Here is a 14,412-nt window from a genome sequence, read left to right as displayed (position 1 = left end):
CTCCAGCTTCTTCTCCAAGAAATCCTCCAAGAGTGCGTTGTCCTTTTGAGGGGTTTAAGTAGCCTGGAGTTGTCCTTTAAAGGAGAAAAACAAAGCAAAGCAAATGGTGCTTTAGACTGAAATTAATTCAGCTGGTATTTTCAACGGACGTAAGTAATATCTTACCATCTCTGAGCAAATTCCCTTCTTGTACTGGAGCGTTCAGCTGTTGCGAGACAGCCAGGCAGGAATATGACTTATGTCTGAGAAGGGGGGGGAAAAATTAACAACAAATCAGCCATGTTATGAACAGTGGAGATATATTGTGGAATTGCATTTTAAATGTCAGTGGGATGTTTCGGCGCCGTTCACACTGGTCTGTGGAGATGTCGGTCGAGGCTGTGCCTTGGTCTCCCCCCGGCACGGTCAGGGCTGGGCTTTTCTGGCCACAGCGTGAGGGAGACTTTTGCTGCCCTCGAAACTGGACTGGTTTTTGGGTGGAAAAGCTCCCTGTAAGCGATGGAGGTGGGATGCCACCTCTGCACCGCTGGGGTGGCACTGGGGTCTTGCACCCACTGGGAGGAAAACACAAGGGCTGCATTGGATTTGGCACCAGTGTGCAGCTCAAATGCCATTTCCCCGACATGTTTCTCTTTCCCCATCTTCTCGGCATGAAGCTGATGCTGAGCAGTATGAGACCTGCCCCGAGCAGGACAGGGCTGAGTGACCCAGGGATGGGGAGCTGTCACCGGGATCCAGCAGCTACGCAGGGCAAGGAGCTTTGAATCAGTCCAAGTGGCTAAGGGGAATGTGCCCCCAAAATGCAAATTTTTTCTCCCAAAGGGTTTCGGCTCCTTTTGAAAACCTCAGCCCAAGCACCCCAGAGCCACATGCAAACCTGTGTGCGGGGGTGACATCCTGCACGCTCCCTCCGTGTTTGCGAAGTGCTGGGTGGAGATGGCTCTCAGCGTGAGCAATGGTGGGGCGGTGTGGGGAGGATGCTCAGGATCCCAAAACACGATGTCTGAGCAGGGAAACTCCTTCCCATCTGCTCCTTCCCCTGTGGCACAACCTGGGCTTTGCCAGCGCCACTCCACATCATCCCCACTGGTCCCAGCCCCGCGCCAGACTGCCCGGCAGGGAGTCCCCCTGTGCCCTGGCAGAGCTGGAGATGCTCCGTGAAATGCTGCTTTCCCAGGTGCTCTCCGCTCCTGTGCAGTGGCCCTGAGGCATATGATGTTGAACTTCACCCTTGTGTTCAGGGCAGTCCACACACACAGCAAAACTCATCTGCACGTCCGTCCTGGCTCCCGTGCCTGGAGGTTTCGGTGGCAGGTAATGGCATGGGGTGGGACGCCTGCCCAGGGCTGTATTCACTCCAAGAAGGTATTTTAGACAAGTGTATCATTAGTGAATTCCCCAGGGTTTCAACCCATCCAAATTTGAGCATATTGGCTGTTGGCTATTCCACTGGTTTCACAGAGAAACTATTTCCTTTTTTCACTAGGCATCACCCTTAGGGGATGCTTTCTTTTTTTCCCCTGATTTCATCCAATTACTTAGCTCTATGCTCTTCTGAAGCACCATAAATAATTCTCCTCCCTCTGCTGTGTTTACCAGCATGTCTCATGAAATCCAGTAAGATATGATTGATTGCAATCATTATTTCCTAGTGCTGCTGTGAAAACCTCTGTCAGGTTCAGTGATTGCCTTTAAAGAGTGGCTGCCACTCAGGAAAAGTGTCAAAAACCTGTCATACTTTAGCAAACTCCAATTAATCCGTTGAGCAGTTTTACTTGTGTTTTCTTTCCCATCATTGCTGATTATCGGAGTAATTAGAATATTTTTCCTTTGTAATTAGCAGCTTGCTTGCTTTTTAAAAAAAAAGTGGCTTGCAGGACTGTTTTACTGGGTTTTCATGCTATCGAGTTGGGTTTGGTTTTATCCTGTCTGCCTGCTGTTTGTGAGGCTCTCGGGGATCTTCATCCCTGGCTTAAGGGGGGAAGCTGGGGGTACCAGCCAGGCTCGCCTCCATCCTCCGGATCCCCATCGCCGGCACGCACTGTCAGGCAGCCGAGCAGCCGTTCGGCGGGTGCCTGGGTCTCCGCTTCAGGTTAACAAATTAATCCTGGCTCTTGCATTTTTAAAAGAGTCGCTTCAGCACTTTTCCTCCTTTCTCTTGGTTTTAATGAGACACACTTTCCAAGAGATGTAATAATCATTGCCAAAAATGTCAAATCATTCTTGTTATCCTCCTTAAGCTTCTGGAACAACAACAACAACAAAGACCAAGAACAGAAAAAGAGAGGTGTTGATGAGGAAGGGCTTTGACTTCATCTCCAAGGGCCAGGGGAGGGCTGGGGGGAGATGTGCCCTGCGACAGCTCTGCTTTCTGGCAGGGTGCCTGAAAAGATAACCCGGTGAAGCCTGAGATTTTTTTTTATTACTATTTTTACTTAGGATTGGGGTGGGTTTTTTTATTTCTTTATTGGAGAAGGAATATCTCCGCTCACTGTTGACAGCAAAGCTCAGAGCTTTGCTGTTGAAAAGCCTCCTGGAATCGCTTGAAACCAGCTGAGAAATTGGATGATGGCAGCGACACGAGGGGAAATCTGGGGGAGAGCCGGGGGGGGCCGGGCTGGCGCTGGGGACTTGGCTGTGGGGCTGGGGCTCATGGCTCCGGCTTCTCTGGGATCCAGGGGGAAACGGTTTCATTCCCCAGCAGGAATATCCTCGCCCCTCCTTAGCAATTTGGGAGCAGAGGTATCTAGTGGGGTGTGCTTCTGGGGTGAGGACTCAGAGCAGGCATCCTCAGCGGGATTGCCTGGGGTGTGGATGTAGCCTGAGCAGAAGGAACTCTCCGTCTCCTGCTCCTGCCTGAGCATGGAGTGATCCCTGGGGAGCTTGGCCTGGGTGGTGGGGACACGGACCTGAGCACCCCTGGGTGCCTGGCACGGACATCAGCTCACTGCAGCCTGCTGGAAACGTGAACCCTGTGTAGCACCGTGCCTCAGTTTCCCTTGTGCCCCTGTCCAGGGCAGGATTAGGCTCCTTTAGCGGGGCTGGAGAGGCTCCTGGGACCCATCCCAGACCTCTCAGGAAAGGGCTTTTCCCAGGTCTCTTCTGCGGGGACGAGCTCCGTACATGCATCCGGGTTTTAATGAGGGGCCAGAGCTGTTTCGCTGCCCAGGCTTTGCGAGCAGCCATTTACATTTCAAATGAGCTTCACCACTAAACAGGCCTTCGTAATTAAACGAATGCAGCCTGGCTACAAATTGGGGCAGCAGCCCAGCCCTGACTGGCAAAGGCAGCAGCGGCTCTCAGTCCATCTCTTTTGCCTTCCCAGACGTGATCCTTGCATTTTCCTGGTGAACCAGCATGACCTGCCCCCCCCCAAACAAGCTGAAATCCAAATCCTTGGGCCAGGGGTATCATTCCATCCATGGGAACATGGTGGTTGTGGTTCAAGCCCTTCTGGCCAGCTGTAGGGGTTGTACCGGGTCCTCTTCCCGACCTCCAGACTCACCCGCCGGCACAGGAGCGTGCAGGAAGGGTGCGCGGTTTCCGTCTCGCTCAAAAACTGAGTTCAAGGTCTCGGCTCTGACCCGCTGGCAGTGCTGGCGTGTCGGAGCAGGAGCAAATCCCGAGCAGAAATCCCTATTTGGGGGGAGGTCCGTCCTGGAAGCTGCCCGGGGCAGGCGGGTGGAGGGTGCCGGGGGCTGCGAGCTGTGAACACAGCCCAGCTGCGGTGGGGATGTCACCGGAGCGGACTCAGTCCCGTGGGGAAGTAACTAATGTGGGTTTTCTGACTTAAGCCCATCTCAGAGCTGTTCTGTTTTCCTTGGCCATGTCTCTGCCTGGTTTGCTCAGCTGTGTTTGGGGAGGCCCCTGCACAAACTGAGCTCCAGGGTCCAGGTTTCCACTTTTTTCCCCCATAGCATCTTTTAATTGCAAGTTTGTTAGCGCTTCTGCCCTTTAACGGGACAGACTCTGACTTGTATCCCACCCAAGAGATTGGGAGACCTTCCTGGTGGGATGGGCAAAGGTGGCTCCTGTGTTCCCAGACCCATCAGGGACTGCACAGGACCTCGGGCACCCACCGATAAAAACAGAAGTCACCAACTTCTTCCCATGGGAGTGCAGGGAGTGTTTGGGGAAAAGCCCGGTTTCAATCTCCATGATTTTTTTTTTTGAAGGAATTGCTTTTGCTCTCAATTTTTCTTTCTTTTTGTTAGATAGCGTCAGAAAAAATAATGTGTTGCTGGTAATCTCAGGCAAGCGTGGAAGACTGCTTTTGGCAAGGTCTGGCTGGCCCGGTGTCAGCTTCTTGGAGGGGTTAAGGGTTGGCTTGTAACCCTGTGTTCATGAGCTGCACATCCAACAGCAACAGGCAGCCGCAGTGATGCGATGCTTCATGGTACCTGCTGGGGCGAGAGCCTGGCAGGGGGACGGGTGAGTGCCGAAGCCCCCGGTTCCACTGCGGTGCGGATGCAGCCCTCCTCCATCAGAGCTGGAGAACCGACCCCCGGCAGCCATGGCTCCAGCACCGCAGCATCTGGAGCTGGAGTTTAGCGGGTGATTTAGTGGGGGATTGGGGAGGGAGCTGGGGCTGCATCTCTGCAACAGCAAGAGCTGTCACGGTGAGCCGGTTCCTACCACGGCCATATGCACTGCTCGTATCTGAATACCAAAACCACCTAGACCTCGCATTCAGGCCGGCCTCTGTGCTGTTTGACGTGCGCAGTGGCTTGAGTCAGCTCCTGCGGCGAGGAGAAGCCCGTGCCGGGGCTGTCCCCAGCACGCGATGCCATCGACATGCCCCACACCATCCCACCGCTGGGGCTGAGCTGGGTGCAGGGTGCTGTGCCGGGGTGGGTGACCCAGGGGATGCACCAGCACAGCCGCCCTCCTCCATGGATCCATTTGGAGATGCACGAGATGTCCGTAAGTGAGCCGGGGTGCCCGGCAGCCGCTCACCTTCCCAGCACCACCTGCCCGGCTCCTGCTGCTCCCTAAATTAAGTACGTGCTGCCTCTTGAAAAGGCCGTGAGTGGAACGGCGGAGATAAGCTAAACGAGAGAAGTTCAGGGGATTATGCACTGATTAAGTCATTACTAATGTGAAATGAGCTGCGCTGAGATGAAATAGGAGCTTTACTTTCTGTTCCCTGGCTTTGGGCTCGGGGCTGCCTGTCACTAGACAGCGGATCAAACTGGGATGCAGGAGCTCGTGTATCCCCCGGTGCTTGCAGCACAGCAGTGGGTCGGTGCTGTGCAAACCCATAGGAACCAGAGTGTTAAACGGGGCTGGGAATCAGGGGCTTTCCCTGCTGGGGGGGTTTGCTGAGATGCAGCGCTTGAGACAGAGCTATTTCCAGTGCTGGGACACCCTCCCTGTGGCAGATTTGGGTAGAAATGAAATTCTTCTCTGCAGCAGGAAAATCGGGTGCTGCTGGGAGGATATGTTGGGGGAGGACCGCCTATTTGCTCCGTTTCCCACGCTTTTCCTTAAGCATCCCCTGTAGGCTGCTGTCAAAGGCAGGATGCTGGGCTAAGTGGGTCTTGGAGAGTGAAAAATAGAAGTACAAAATGAAAGGCCATTTGGTCAGTGTTTGAGAATAAAGTTGGTTTCCCGTAAGGACTCAGGACAGGCTGGATCGGGTGGACAAGTCAGGAGTTCATGCATGGAGAGGCAGGCGAGGAGGCCGGATCCAGGGCTGGTGTAACCGCTGGCTATCGGGAGCTGCAGCAGCCCAGCTGGATTTGGGCACAGGCAGGGATTAACCCATGCTCGGGCAAGACGATGGGGCTGTGGGGCTGTTGGCAAAGCCAGAGAGGGGATATTGGGGACAGCAGGGCACCAAGATGGTCCATAAACCACCGAGCCCATCAGCGGGGCTGGGGAGTGCAGGACCGTGGGCAGCTTTGGGGAGGGGGATTTTCTCGCTCCGACACGGCGGCTCCCAGCCCGTGACCGTGTCTCACTTGCTCTTTGTGTGCCTGCAGTGATGGGTGCGCTGGAGTCCCGAGGGGTGCTGCGACGAATGAGCGACATGCTGGAGATGCTGATGAAGAGGATGGACATCCTGGCCAGGCTGGAGAATAGCACTGACTTCCACAAAGGGGATGAAGGGCGATTCCCTCTGGACAGGTCAGTCGGCCGCGCCGATGCCCCATGCAGACCCTGTGGAGCGGCGGTGGGCTCGGGGGGTTTGCAGGAGCAAAAAACCCCAATGTTCTGTGCGGTGTCGGGCTGAGCCGCTGCGTGGGGATGGTGGAGCTCAGCAGGGAATGGGGCTTGGGCAGATCTTTTTGCAGTCTTGTTGTCTGCCATTTCTGGAAACCTTTTCTTTTGGGATTTCTGAAATTACTGTGATTTTTGGGGGTTTCCTGTAGCACCTGTCCCAGCTGCTAGTGTTGCAGTGTGGGAGGGTGTCTCTTCACCGCCGTGGAGCTGGAGGTGGGAGTTGCTGATGGAGGGAGCGGTACCCGGTGTGTGGGCTGTGCTCCCTCTGCCATTAAATCCCAAAACGAGCTCAGGCTGGTTTCTTTGTGCCCATATTCCTCGGGTAGCTGTGGAAGTGATTGTTGTTGGAAATCTAGGGCTGATATTTCAGCCTTGGAGTTGAGCAAGGCTTAAAATGAAAGAGGAGCAAACTGTCGGGTCCCAAATCCGTTGCTGTGCAGAACTGGCATCCTGGCTCCCCACGATGCACACACCGCATCCGTCCCGGCCAGCAGCTTGAGAGGTGCCATCAGACCTTCCCATCATGACATACTGTTTTACTAAAGAGACGTTTCCCTTTGCTTTGAGAGCCTTTAAACAGCTATTAACACTAATTTGGCTCTCACACCAAGGCCTGCAAAAATGGTAACTAAAGCAACTTGAATGTGGAGGGGCAGAGATGAAAAAAAACACGAGGGGAAAAAACTTTCCAATGCAGAAAAAATGCCAGCGTAGATTTTGCTCAGACGGAGTCACAGGTGACACGTGAGTGGTGGGTGGCAGGGATGTGACGTGCGATGGGCTCCTCTGTCCTGTGCCGTGCCACCGGAGCCGGTGCGGGAGCTGCGGTGCATCCCGGCAGCTCCCACCTGGCATTCCCACCTCTGCCTCCTGCCGTGGCCACGCTCGACAGCCGGCGGGGTTCCTGTGCCTCCCTGTTTCCATCTTCATTTCCATTTCTCTCCCTCGCTTTCCTTATGAGTCTCTTTTGCACCTGGAATGGAAAATAGAGTAAGTGAGCCTGTAATTAAAGGCTGTGCTGTGCCGTACTGCATGCACGCGTGAATTAAAGCTGCGCAGGCAGCCTGGGAGTGCATGGTCTTGCCTTTTAAGTAACGTAATTTCAACCACTGAAAAATATAATTTACCTCAGTAATGGCAGGTGCTGGGGATTTTGTCGTTACGAGGCTGGCTGGTACCCAAGCATACAAGGAGGACAACAGTAATCCCGGAGAGGAACGGATAGGACTATTACAGCCAGCGACTGGAAGGCGCTCGCTCACATTTGATGATTTTCTTGGCCAATCTCGTGTTAAAAGAACCAGTAATTTCAGGTGATGGTAATTCCTCTACACCAGCAGCCAAAAGTTCAACTTAAAAGCATTTAAGGTGAACTGGCAGCAGTTGCTGCAGATGGGGATCTTGCCTTTCAGATCTGCTCTGTGGCTGGTGATTCCGGGGCCATCGCTTGGAGAGTCCAGAGAGGATGGCAGCTTATGGACCCAGCAAATCAAAACAGCCTTGGGTATTGCGTACGTGCTGAGATGGGCTTGAGCAGTTGAGATTACAGATGTCTTAATTTTCAGGAATAGAAAATCAGGGACGATGAGTTTATCACCTTTTGCTCCTTATAAATTACCCCTTGAGTGCATTCAAATCCTTTCACTTGATCCTGCATCAAAACCGACCTATGTCGTCTCCTTGTTCTCACCTTGCCTCTGAAGATCAGGTTTTGGTCGTGGGGCAGAGCATCTCCAGATGAAGCAACCATCACAGGGGGGTTTCTTGTGGATGGATTTTTGCTGTGATGGTCTGTAACGAAGCACCGACAGCATTTGCAAACACTTGTGAAGCGTTTCCCTAGTGCTCTCCTCCTTCCCTGCAGCCCCCGGGTTTGGCTGAGGTCTGTGGTCAGAGGAGGCAGATTGGAAGTGTTACAGCTGTGCTGGGCTTCAGCAGGTTTGAGTGGCTCTGTCCCTGCTGCCAGGCGTGATCCCTCATCCGTAGTGCCCTTTCTTGGCTTGTCCTGGTTTCTGTCCTCCTTTGCGGGGTGCACGAGGCAGCTGGAAGGGTGCAGAGCCAATACACCCTGTCTGCTACCCTGCTCCAAGCAGAGCCCAGCTCTGGGCTGACCCTGCTGCTCTGATGGATGCTCTCCAGAGCTTCACGGAGCATCCCGGAGCAAATCAAATAGCAATACCTGGGCTGAGACCCCACGGAGCTGGGGAGAGGCGTGCTGAGGTCCCCATCCCTTGGGGGTAACCAGCTGCAGCCTCTGGAGACTCCCTGTGCCAAGTGGGAATGGGCACCACCAACTGCACCGGGAGCGAGCGGTGTCTCCTGAACCCAGATCAGCCCCAGGGCTGTGGAGATGCTCTGGTCTTCTTCATTATTAGGATGCTGGGACTCTGCCAAGGGCTTGTTTCCACTTTCCCTCCCTGTCTCTGTCTCTTTGATCACCAGTGACCGACTTGAAGCTGTCAGCGAGAGATAATACAATTAAAGGGTGCTAATTTCAAAGGGATTTTATTCTTTAAAGTGTCTCGGGTTAGCACGGCGGCCGCTTCGTCTCCTTCCCTGCTCAGCAAAGCCGCAAGCGCGGGCTTTCCAATTCCACCTGCGCAAAAGCGGATTAATTCTTGTTTTTACAAAGTGCTCTCCTGCTTAACGCTATATCTTTGATGAAATCAGGAGGGCTTGGGTTTGCAGAGCCCAAAGGAAGAGGTGAAGGCTTTGGTGGGCTTTATGGAATAGCCCCATAATTAATTACTCGCAGCCTCCATGAGTGCTGTCCCCCTCCAGTGCTGCTCCAGTGGAGGGCAGGGGTGGCTCTTCCTCTTGGAAAGTGCAAGGGGGAATTTAAATAAATAGGCTGTAATTAATGACCTGCCTTGGAAAGCCTCCCAGCTGCCAGGGCAGGCAGCTTTACGTGGCTGAAAGTTACTCCAAGATCTTTCTTGCTCCGCAGGTGCTGTCTGATTGAATACTCTATAGGTGCCTCTATATGTAGCCCACCAGCCTCTTGCAATGCTTTAGACACAACTCTTGGAAGACCCAAATGTCCAACGTTCTCCTTAGAAGAGCTGCCCAGGGGTTTAGTGGGATGTCACGCTGGGGTAAGGGGACACAGGCTGTGCCCATGAACCAGCCTGCTGTGCCCCCCTGGGCGTTGTTGGATCCCTTCTCCGGCTCCCCCCTGCCCGTGCTGGGAAGGTAAGCGATGGGTTCCCTAACGAGGGCAAGCAGCCTGCCACTCAACTACAGAAAAATCAATGCCACTGTTAATTGAAAGCAACCCTCGTAAATCATCAGAGGGGAAGGAAACTAGAAGTACTTATGGAAACCTCCTGGAGGGCTATTTACTGGACAAGGGAAATATTAGTTTGCAGTAGAAGTGTTAGTCCCCTGCTGGAAAGCACTTGGGAGGGAGGGAGGGGGTCTGAAGTGGCTGACCCAAGCCAGCACCATAACCTGACAGCGTTGGGGCTCAGTGAAGCCCTTCTCCAGGCTGCCCTCAGCCTGCCCTGTGCCCACGGGGAGGTGACAGCAGGGAAGACTGGGGTCTGCAGTGCTGGCATCCCCGGTCGTCCCTCTCCACCACATAGTGGTTAGCCTGCAAAGGGTGTTATTTGCTAACGACTGATTAATCTTCAAGCTTAATTACTGCCAAGGCTCAGTTAATTTCCACACACTTTAAGTATTTGTTCTTGTAATCATTACATGACTCCATATTCCCCCAGTAATTAAAAGTCTCACAATATGACACTAAATGGGTGATGTTCCTGCATCGTGCCAGCCTGGCTCTATTAATTCCTGAATTGTCACCGTTGATAAGCTGGCTTTAGTGAAATTGCTGCCAGATGCCGTGGTCCTCTGCTATCCAGGTGAGCCCAGAATGGTCTTTGGCCCCTCCATGCATCCTCTCCCCATCTCCTCAGCGTGCTGCAGGGCTCAGCGAGGGCATCTGCAAGGTGAGGCTGGTGCTACGTGGCGTGAAAGCTGTCCAGAGCAGGCAGAGCCCTGAAGGAGCCTGCGGAGAAGGTAAGACCTGTCCTGTGATCCAGCCCAGCTTTGATGGGTTGTAGTTTTGCCAAGCAGAGCTCAGCCGCGGGAGCAGCATCGTCTCTTCGGTGCTACCACCGGTGGGACTGGGAGGGTTGCGGCTGGTGGGGGAGCCCGGCAGCCAGCACCACGGGAGCCTTCCTCCCCGGTGCTCTCCTTCCTCACGGGTTCTGCAAGCTGTTTCATCCCGGCAGAGGCAGTGAGTTGTTTCTTGCCAACTCCTGAGGAAGTCTCCAGCCCGGTCCTGCATGCTTTCGGCATTAGATTAGAGGGACGGGCACTGTGCAGGGGGTTGCTGAGGACCCCTCACTTCTGGGGTCCCCATCAGTGTCAGGGGAGGAGATGCATAGGGAAATTCATGCTTAGCAGCTGAGATAAATTGCTTTTCCCTCTAAGGCAGAGCGGAGAGGTGGCTGTGTACCACTAGCAGGGTGGCCAGGGGAGCAGGATCCATCCATGTGCCCCCACTTTGCCCGAGGGGCTCTGGGCTTGTTGGGAGAGACCTGCAGCCAGAGGGTGAAGGGCATCGCCGCCGGGGCAGGGGTATAGGTGCCCATGTGCACCCAGGTCACTCACACCCTCCCCTCCTGCTCCCAGGCTTGTACCTCCCCCAGCATCTCCAGCTCAATTTCCTGAGCCTAATTCTGTGATAGGCTTTGCTTTCTGTTTATTTGGTGCCTTTCCAGCCTGAAACATTGATACGCCGGGGGCTGCTTTATCGCAGGGCTTTGCAAATGAGGCTTCTTGATGCATTAACGTGTGGAGGCAAAGTGCTGTTGCTGCTGGTTTTGTGCTGTGGTTGGTTGGGTTGTCTCGGGTGGCTTGCACAGGGAAAGCCCTCGGCACCCTGTCCCCTGGGGCAAGGGGAGCCCAGGGCTTTGGGCGGCTGGCGATGGTGCTGTGGGGCGGGAAGGAGCATGGCATGCCTTTTCCCAGGCTGTGTGTCTGATTTACCCTACAAGGAAAATCATCCCATTAACCCTCCCTTGAGTGTCCCTGATTTGGGAGCAGCTGGGAGCAAGCAGCCCCCATCCCATCCTCCGGAGGGATGGGCTCGGGGGCTTTGCAGCTGGGGGCCATGGGTGCAATGGAGGGGGGTGTCTGGGGAGACTGTTGTGCTGATGGTGGAAACACAGGCTGCCAAAATAACCCTTCCAAAATGAAGCAGAGCATGCCCACGAAACATCCAGCTGGCAAAGCAAATGCGAGGCTGAGGGCTGTAGAAAAGCACGGGCTCATGAGAGCGTCTTGTCCAGGGGATCCCCTGCACCGCGGATCATGATCAAAACTGAGTATTTTTGGTCAAACTTTCGGGCAGGTCCCTTTTAGTCAAGACTGCCAAGGTTGGCAATGTCTTCACGGCTCACTGCAGGTGGTTTCTTGCAACCTGCATCAGGCTACTCAAGCATGTAGGCAAATATATCCAATTTATGCCCCAATCAAGTGAAGATTAACATACATCAAAGTGGCTGATCCCATAACCCTCTTGTCCATCACCCTTTGTGTTCACATAAATAAAACCCACTGCTGCCCGGGAATATGGCTTGGCTTGGTGCTGCTCTGGGAGTCGGGAGGAAAGCGAAGGTTTGGGCTTGTGGCTTTGGTTTTGGCTTTGTGTTCTGCTTGGGAAGGAGCTCAGGGCACTTTATAGCATTCATAAAATATTTTAATTAATGATCTTGGTTATACTTTGCTGGCAAGTTTTTCCTATGTTGGTGAGATACTGGCTTTGATTGGAAAGTTGGTTTTCATCATTTTTCTCATGAAATTTATTGCCAGCTTGCTAAAATGGCAGCGTCCTCCCCTGGGGTGTGCAGCCACGGGGTTTGGGTTAGCTCAGGGTCTCGTCCTCTAAATCCATGTGCGTGAGAAACGTCACCTACAGTAAACTGGAATGAAAATAAATGGAACTGCTTTAGTGAGTAAAATGCCCCGGTATTTATTATGCAATTCATTACGTAACTTGGAGAAGTTTAGGCAAGGGCTCTGCCCGTGCATCATCTGATATTTGCTTCAGATGAGTTTCCAAGGAACATTCCCATCCCGAAACACATCCTGTGGGATATTTGCCCAGGGTGAATTCCCAATGAGCGCAAACATGGCCAGAGTGAACTCAGGTCTTTATTCAGGTGTTCATGGAGGGGAGACGGAGCTGTTTCTCTCAGCCCTGAGGTGTAATGGAAAAGATTGCAGCATACAGAGACACCAGAAACTGTATGGGAAGCATACGCTGTTCTGTGATTATGGTTTTTTATATTTTTATTAATTTTTAAATTTTTATCCAGTTGACTGGCTGGAGGTGCCTGTGAAGCACAAACCCACTTATCAGTGGCATGGGCCTTCTCGTACGTGGCTCTCGGGGAGATTGCAAAGCCGGGTGCAGCATCCCTGTCTTTGTTTGATGTCAGGAAAGGCACCGAGGAGCAAAATGACCTGGCAGAGCCCACACTGGAGGACAGCAAAGCAGCAAGTCCCATGCCTCAGCCCCAGCACTTTTTTTTCCCCCCTAATGTTGCTATAAATTTCTGCCAAGCTGATATCAACCAGGGCTTTGGGCTTTTGCTCTGCTCCTTGGGGGACTGAGCCTTTCCCAAGCGGAGCAGGGTGCGGGATGGCACCCCGAGGGGCTCGGCTGTTCTCCTGCCTCCCCGCCACTGCAGGGACCGTGAGCTCAAACCAAGCCAAGGCTTGTTTATCCAGGCTTAGGGTAGTAGCTCCAGCACCGGAGTTATGAGGATTAAAACCAGGATTACAAGTCAAATAAACACAAAATGTGCAGTTGAGCCGTATGAGCAGGGCACCCGCCTGGCCACCGCTGTCTCGCCTGCTACACTCCCCGTTGGGAGCATCGGTGTCAGGGGACAGTCACCCAAATTTTAGGGAGAGCATCAGCCACCTGGTAACCCCTTGTGCCTGTGTTCCTGTCCTTGCTCTCCCCCCACCACGGGCAGCCCTGGCTCCCGGCCTTTTGGGTGGAAGCCGCCTCGGAGAGGATGCAGAGATGCGCACGAGGGCTTGGATCCCCGAAAAAAGTTTTGCCTCCGGCATCAATGAGGTTTGCTTGGATTCTCTTATGCCAGAGGAGCAAAGTTTGTAATTGCTCCATCTTCTTGGAGATTTAAATCACCTTTTTTAGTTATCCAGCACTTGGATGAAAGCTTTTCCCCACATCCCTGGGGAACCCTCGGCTTGTCCCCCGCTGGCTGTTGGGCGATTCCGAGCTCGTCCCACCTAGATGGATGGGGAGAGGAGCCTGAGTCCGCGGGGTTACCTGCTGGAGATGCTTCTGGAGAAACGAACTCATAGGGCTGCCCCAGCTATTTTAATGGGCAGCACCTCAAATGCTGCAGCAGAAGCCAGGAGGAGGGGAAAGGCCCTTTTCCCCTTGCCGGGAAGGGTTATCCATGAGTGCTGCCTCTGGGATTTTGGTTCCCCGTCCTGGAGAGCGAGGCTGTCGTGGGGCTGGATGTCAAGGGGTGGTTTGTGTCCCTGGAGCAGGGATGCAGCAAGAGCCGAGCACCAGTCCTGGCTCCTGGGCACCCTTCCCAGCTGCTTTCTGCTCTGCCTTGGCTCTTCGGGGAAAAAAAAAAATCTTTAAAGAGGCAAACGGCGGCGCAGACATCGTAATGAGCAAGTTGAAATCCTTTGGTAAACTGCTCTGTGTGAATGTTGCATTTGTTGATTTATTATCTTCAAAACATCTGCTTTTCTCCATCTGTATCGGTCTTCCCAGAGTCACTGCTTTCGCCAGTTAATAGCGAGAAATATCGGATGAGCAAGCAAATATGTTTAGGCTTGTATTATGAAGACAACACACAAATAGAAAGAGATTCATCTTTTCATAATGTCACTTTTATAAAAGGCAATAAAAATACAGTGCCTTGTAAAGGGATAAACAGGCTGAATCTGAGCTGCTGCTGCGGGGTTGGGGACAAGAGACAAAGTGAAGGGAACCAAATTAATGCATAAAAAAGTAAAGGAAAACTCAACCTCCGGCTATATTATATGGCAAATGATCTGCCAGTGGGGAAAGATAGATCTTAATAGCAGGTTTTGAAACGAGATGAATACTGTATACAGTGTATTATAAGGCACAGTGTGATCTGAATCTTAATCAACATGGGGTAATACAAATCTGAAAATAAT

General features: G+C 53.0%; 1 protein-coding gene across 2 annotated transcripts in view; it reads left to right on the top strand.

Annotated features, from left to right (window-relative positions):
* Positions 1-14,412, top strand: part of MGAT5B (alpha-1,6-mannosylglycoprotein 6-beta-N-acetylglucosaminyltransferase B) — a 70,573-nt gene that overhangs the window by 19,794 nt on the left and 36,367 nt on the right. For both annotated transcript variants that reach the window (XM_059828158.1, XM_059828159.1), the window contains exon 3: positions 5,985-6,129. In XM_059828158.1, coding sequence (XP_059684141.1) covers positions 5,985-6,129 — 145 coding nt within the window. The remainder of the gene's footprint in view (positions 1-5,984; positions 6,130-14,412) is intronic.

Source organism: Gavia stellata, chromosome 22 (assembly GCF_030936135.1).
Source record: "Gavia stellata isolate bGavSte3 chromosome 22, bGavSte3.hap2, whole genome shotgun sequence".
Taxonomy (NCBI): domain Eukaryota; kingdom Metazoa; phylum Chordata; class Aves; order Gaviiformes; family Gaviidae; genus Gavia; species Gavia stellata.
The sequence above is the reverse complement of the archived record's forward strand: the minus strand, read 5'-3'. Positions and strand labels throughout refer to the sequence as shown.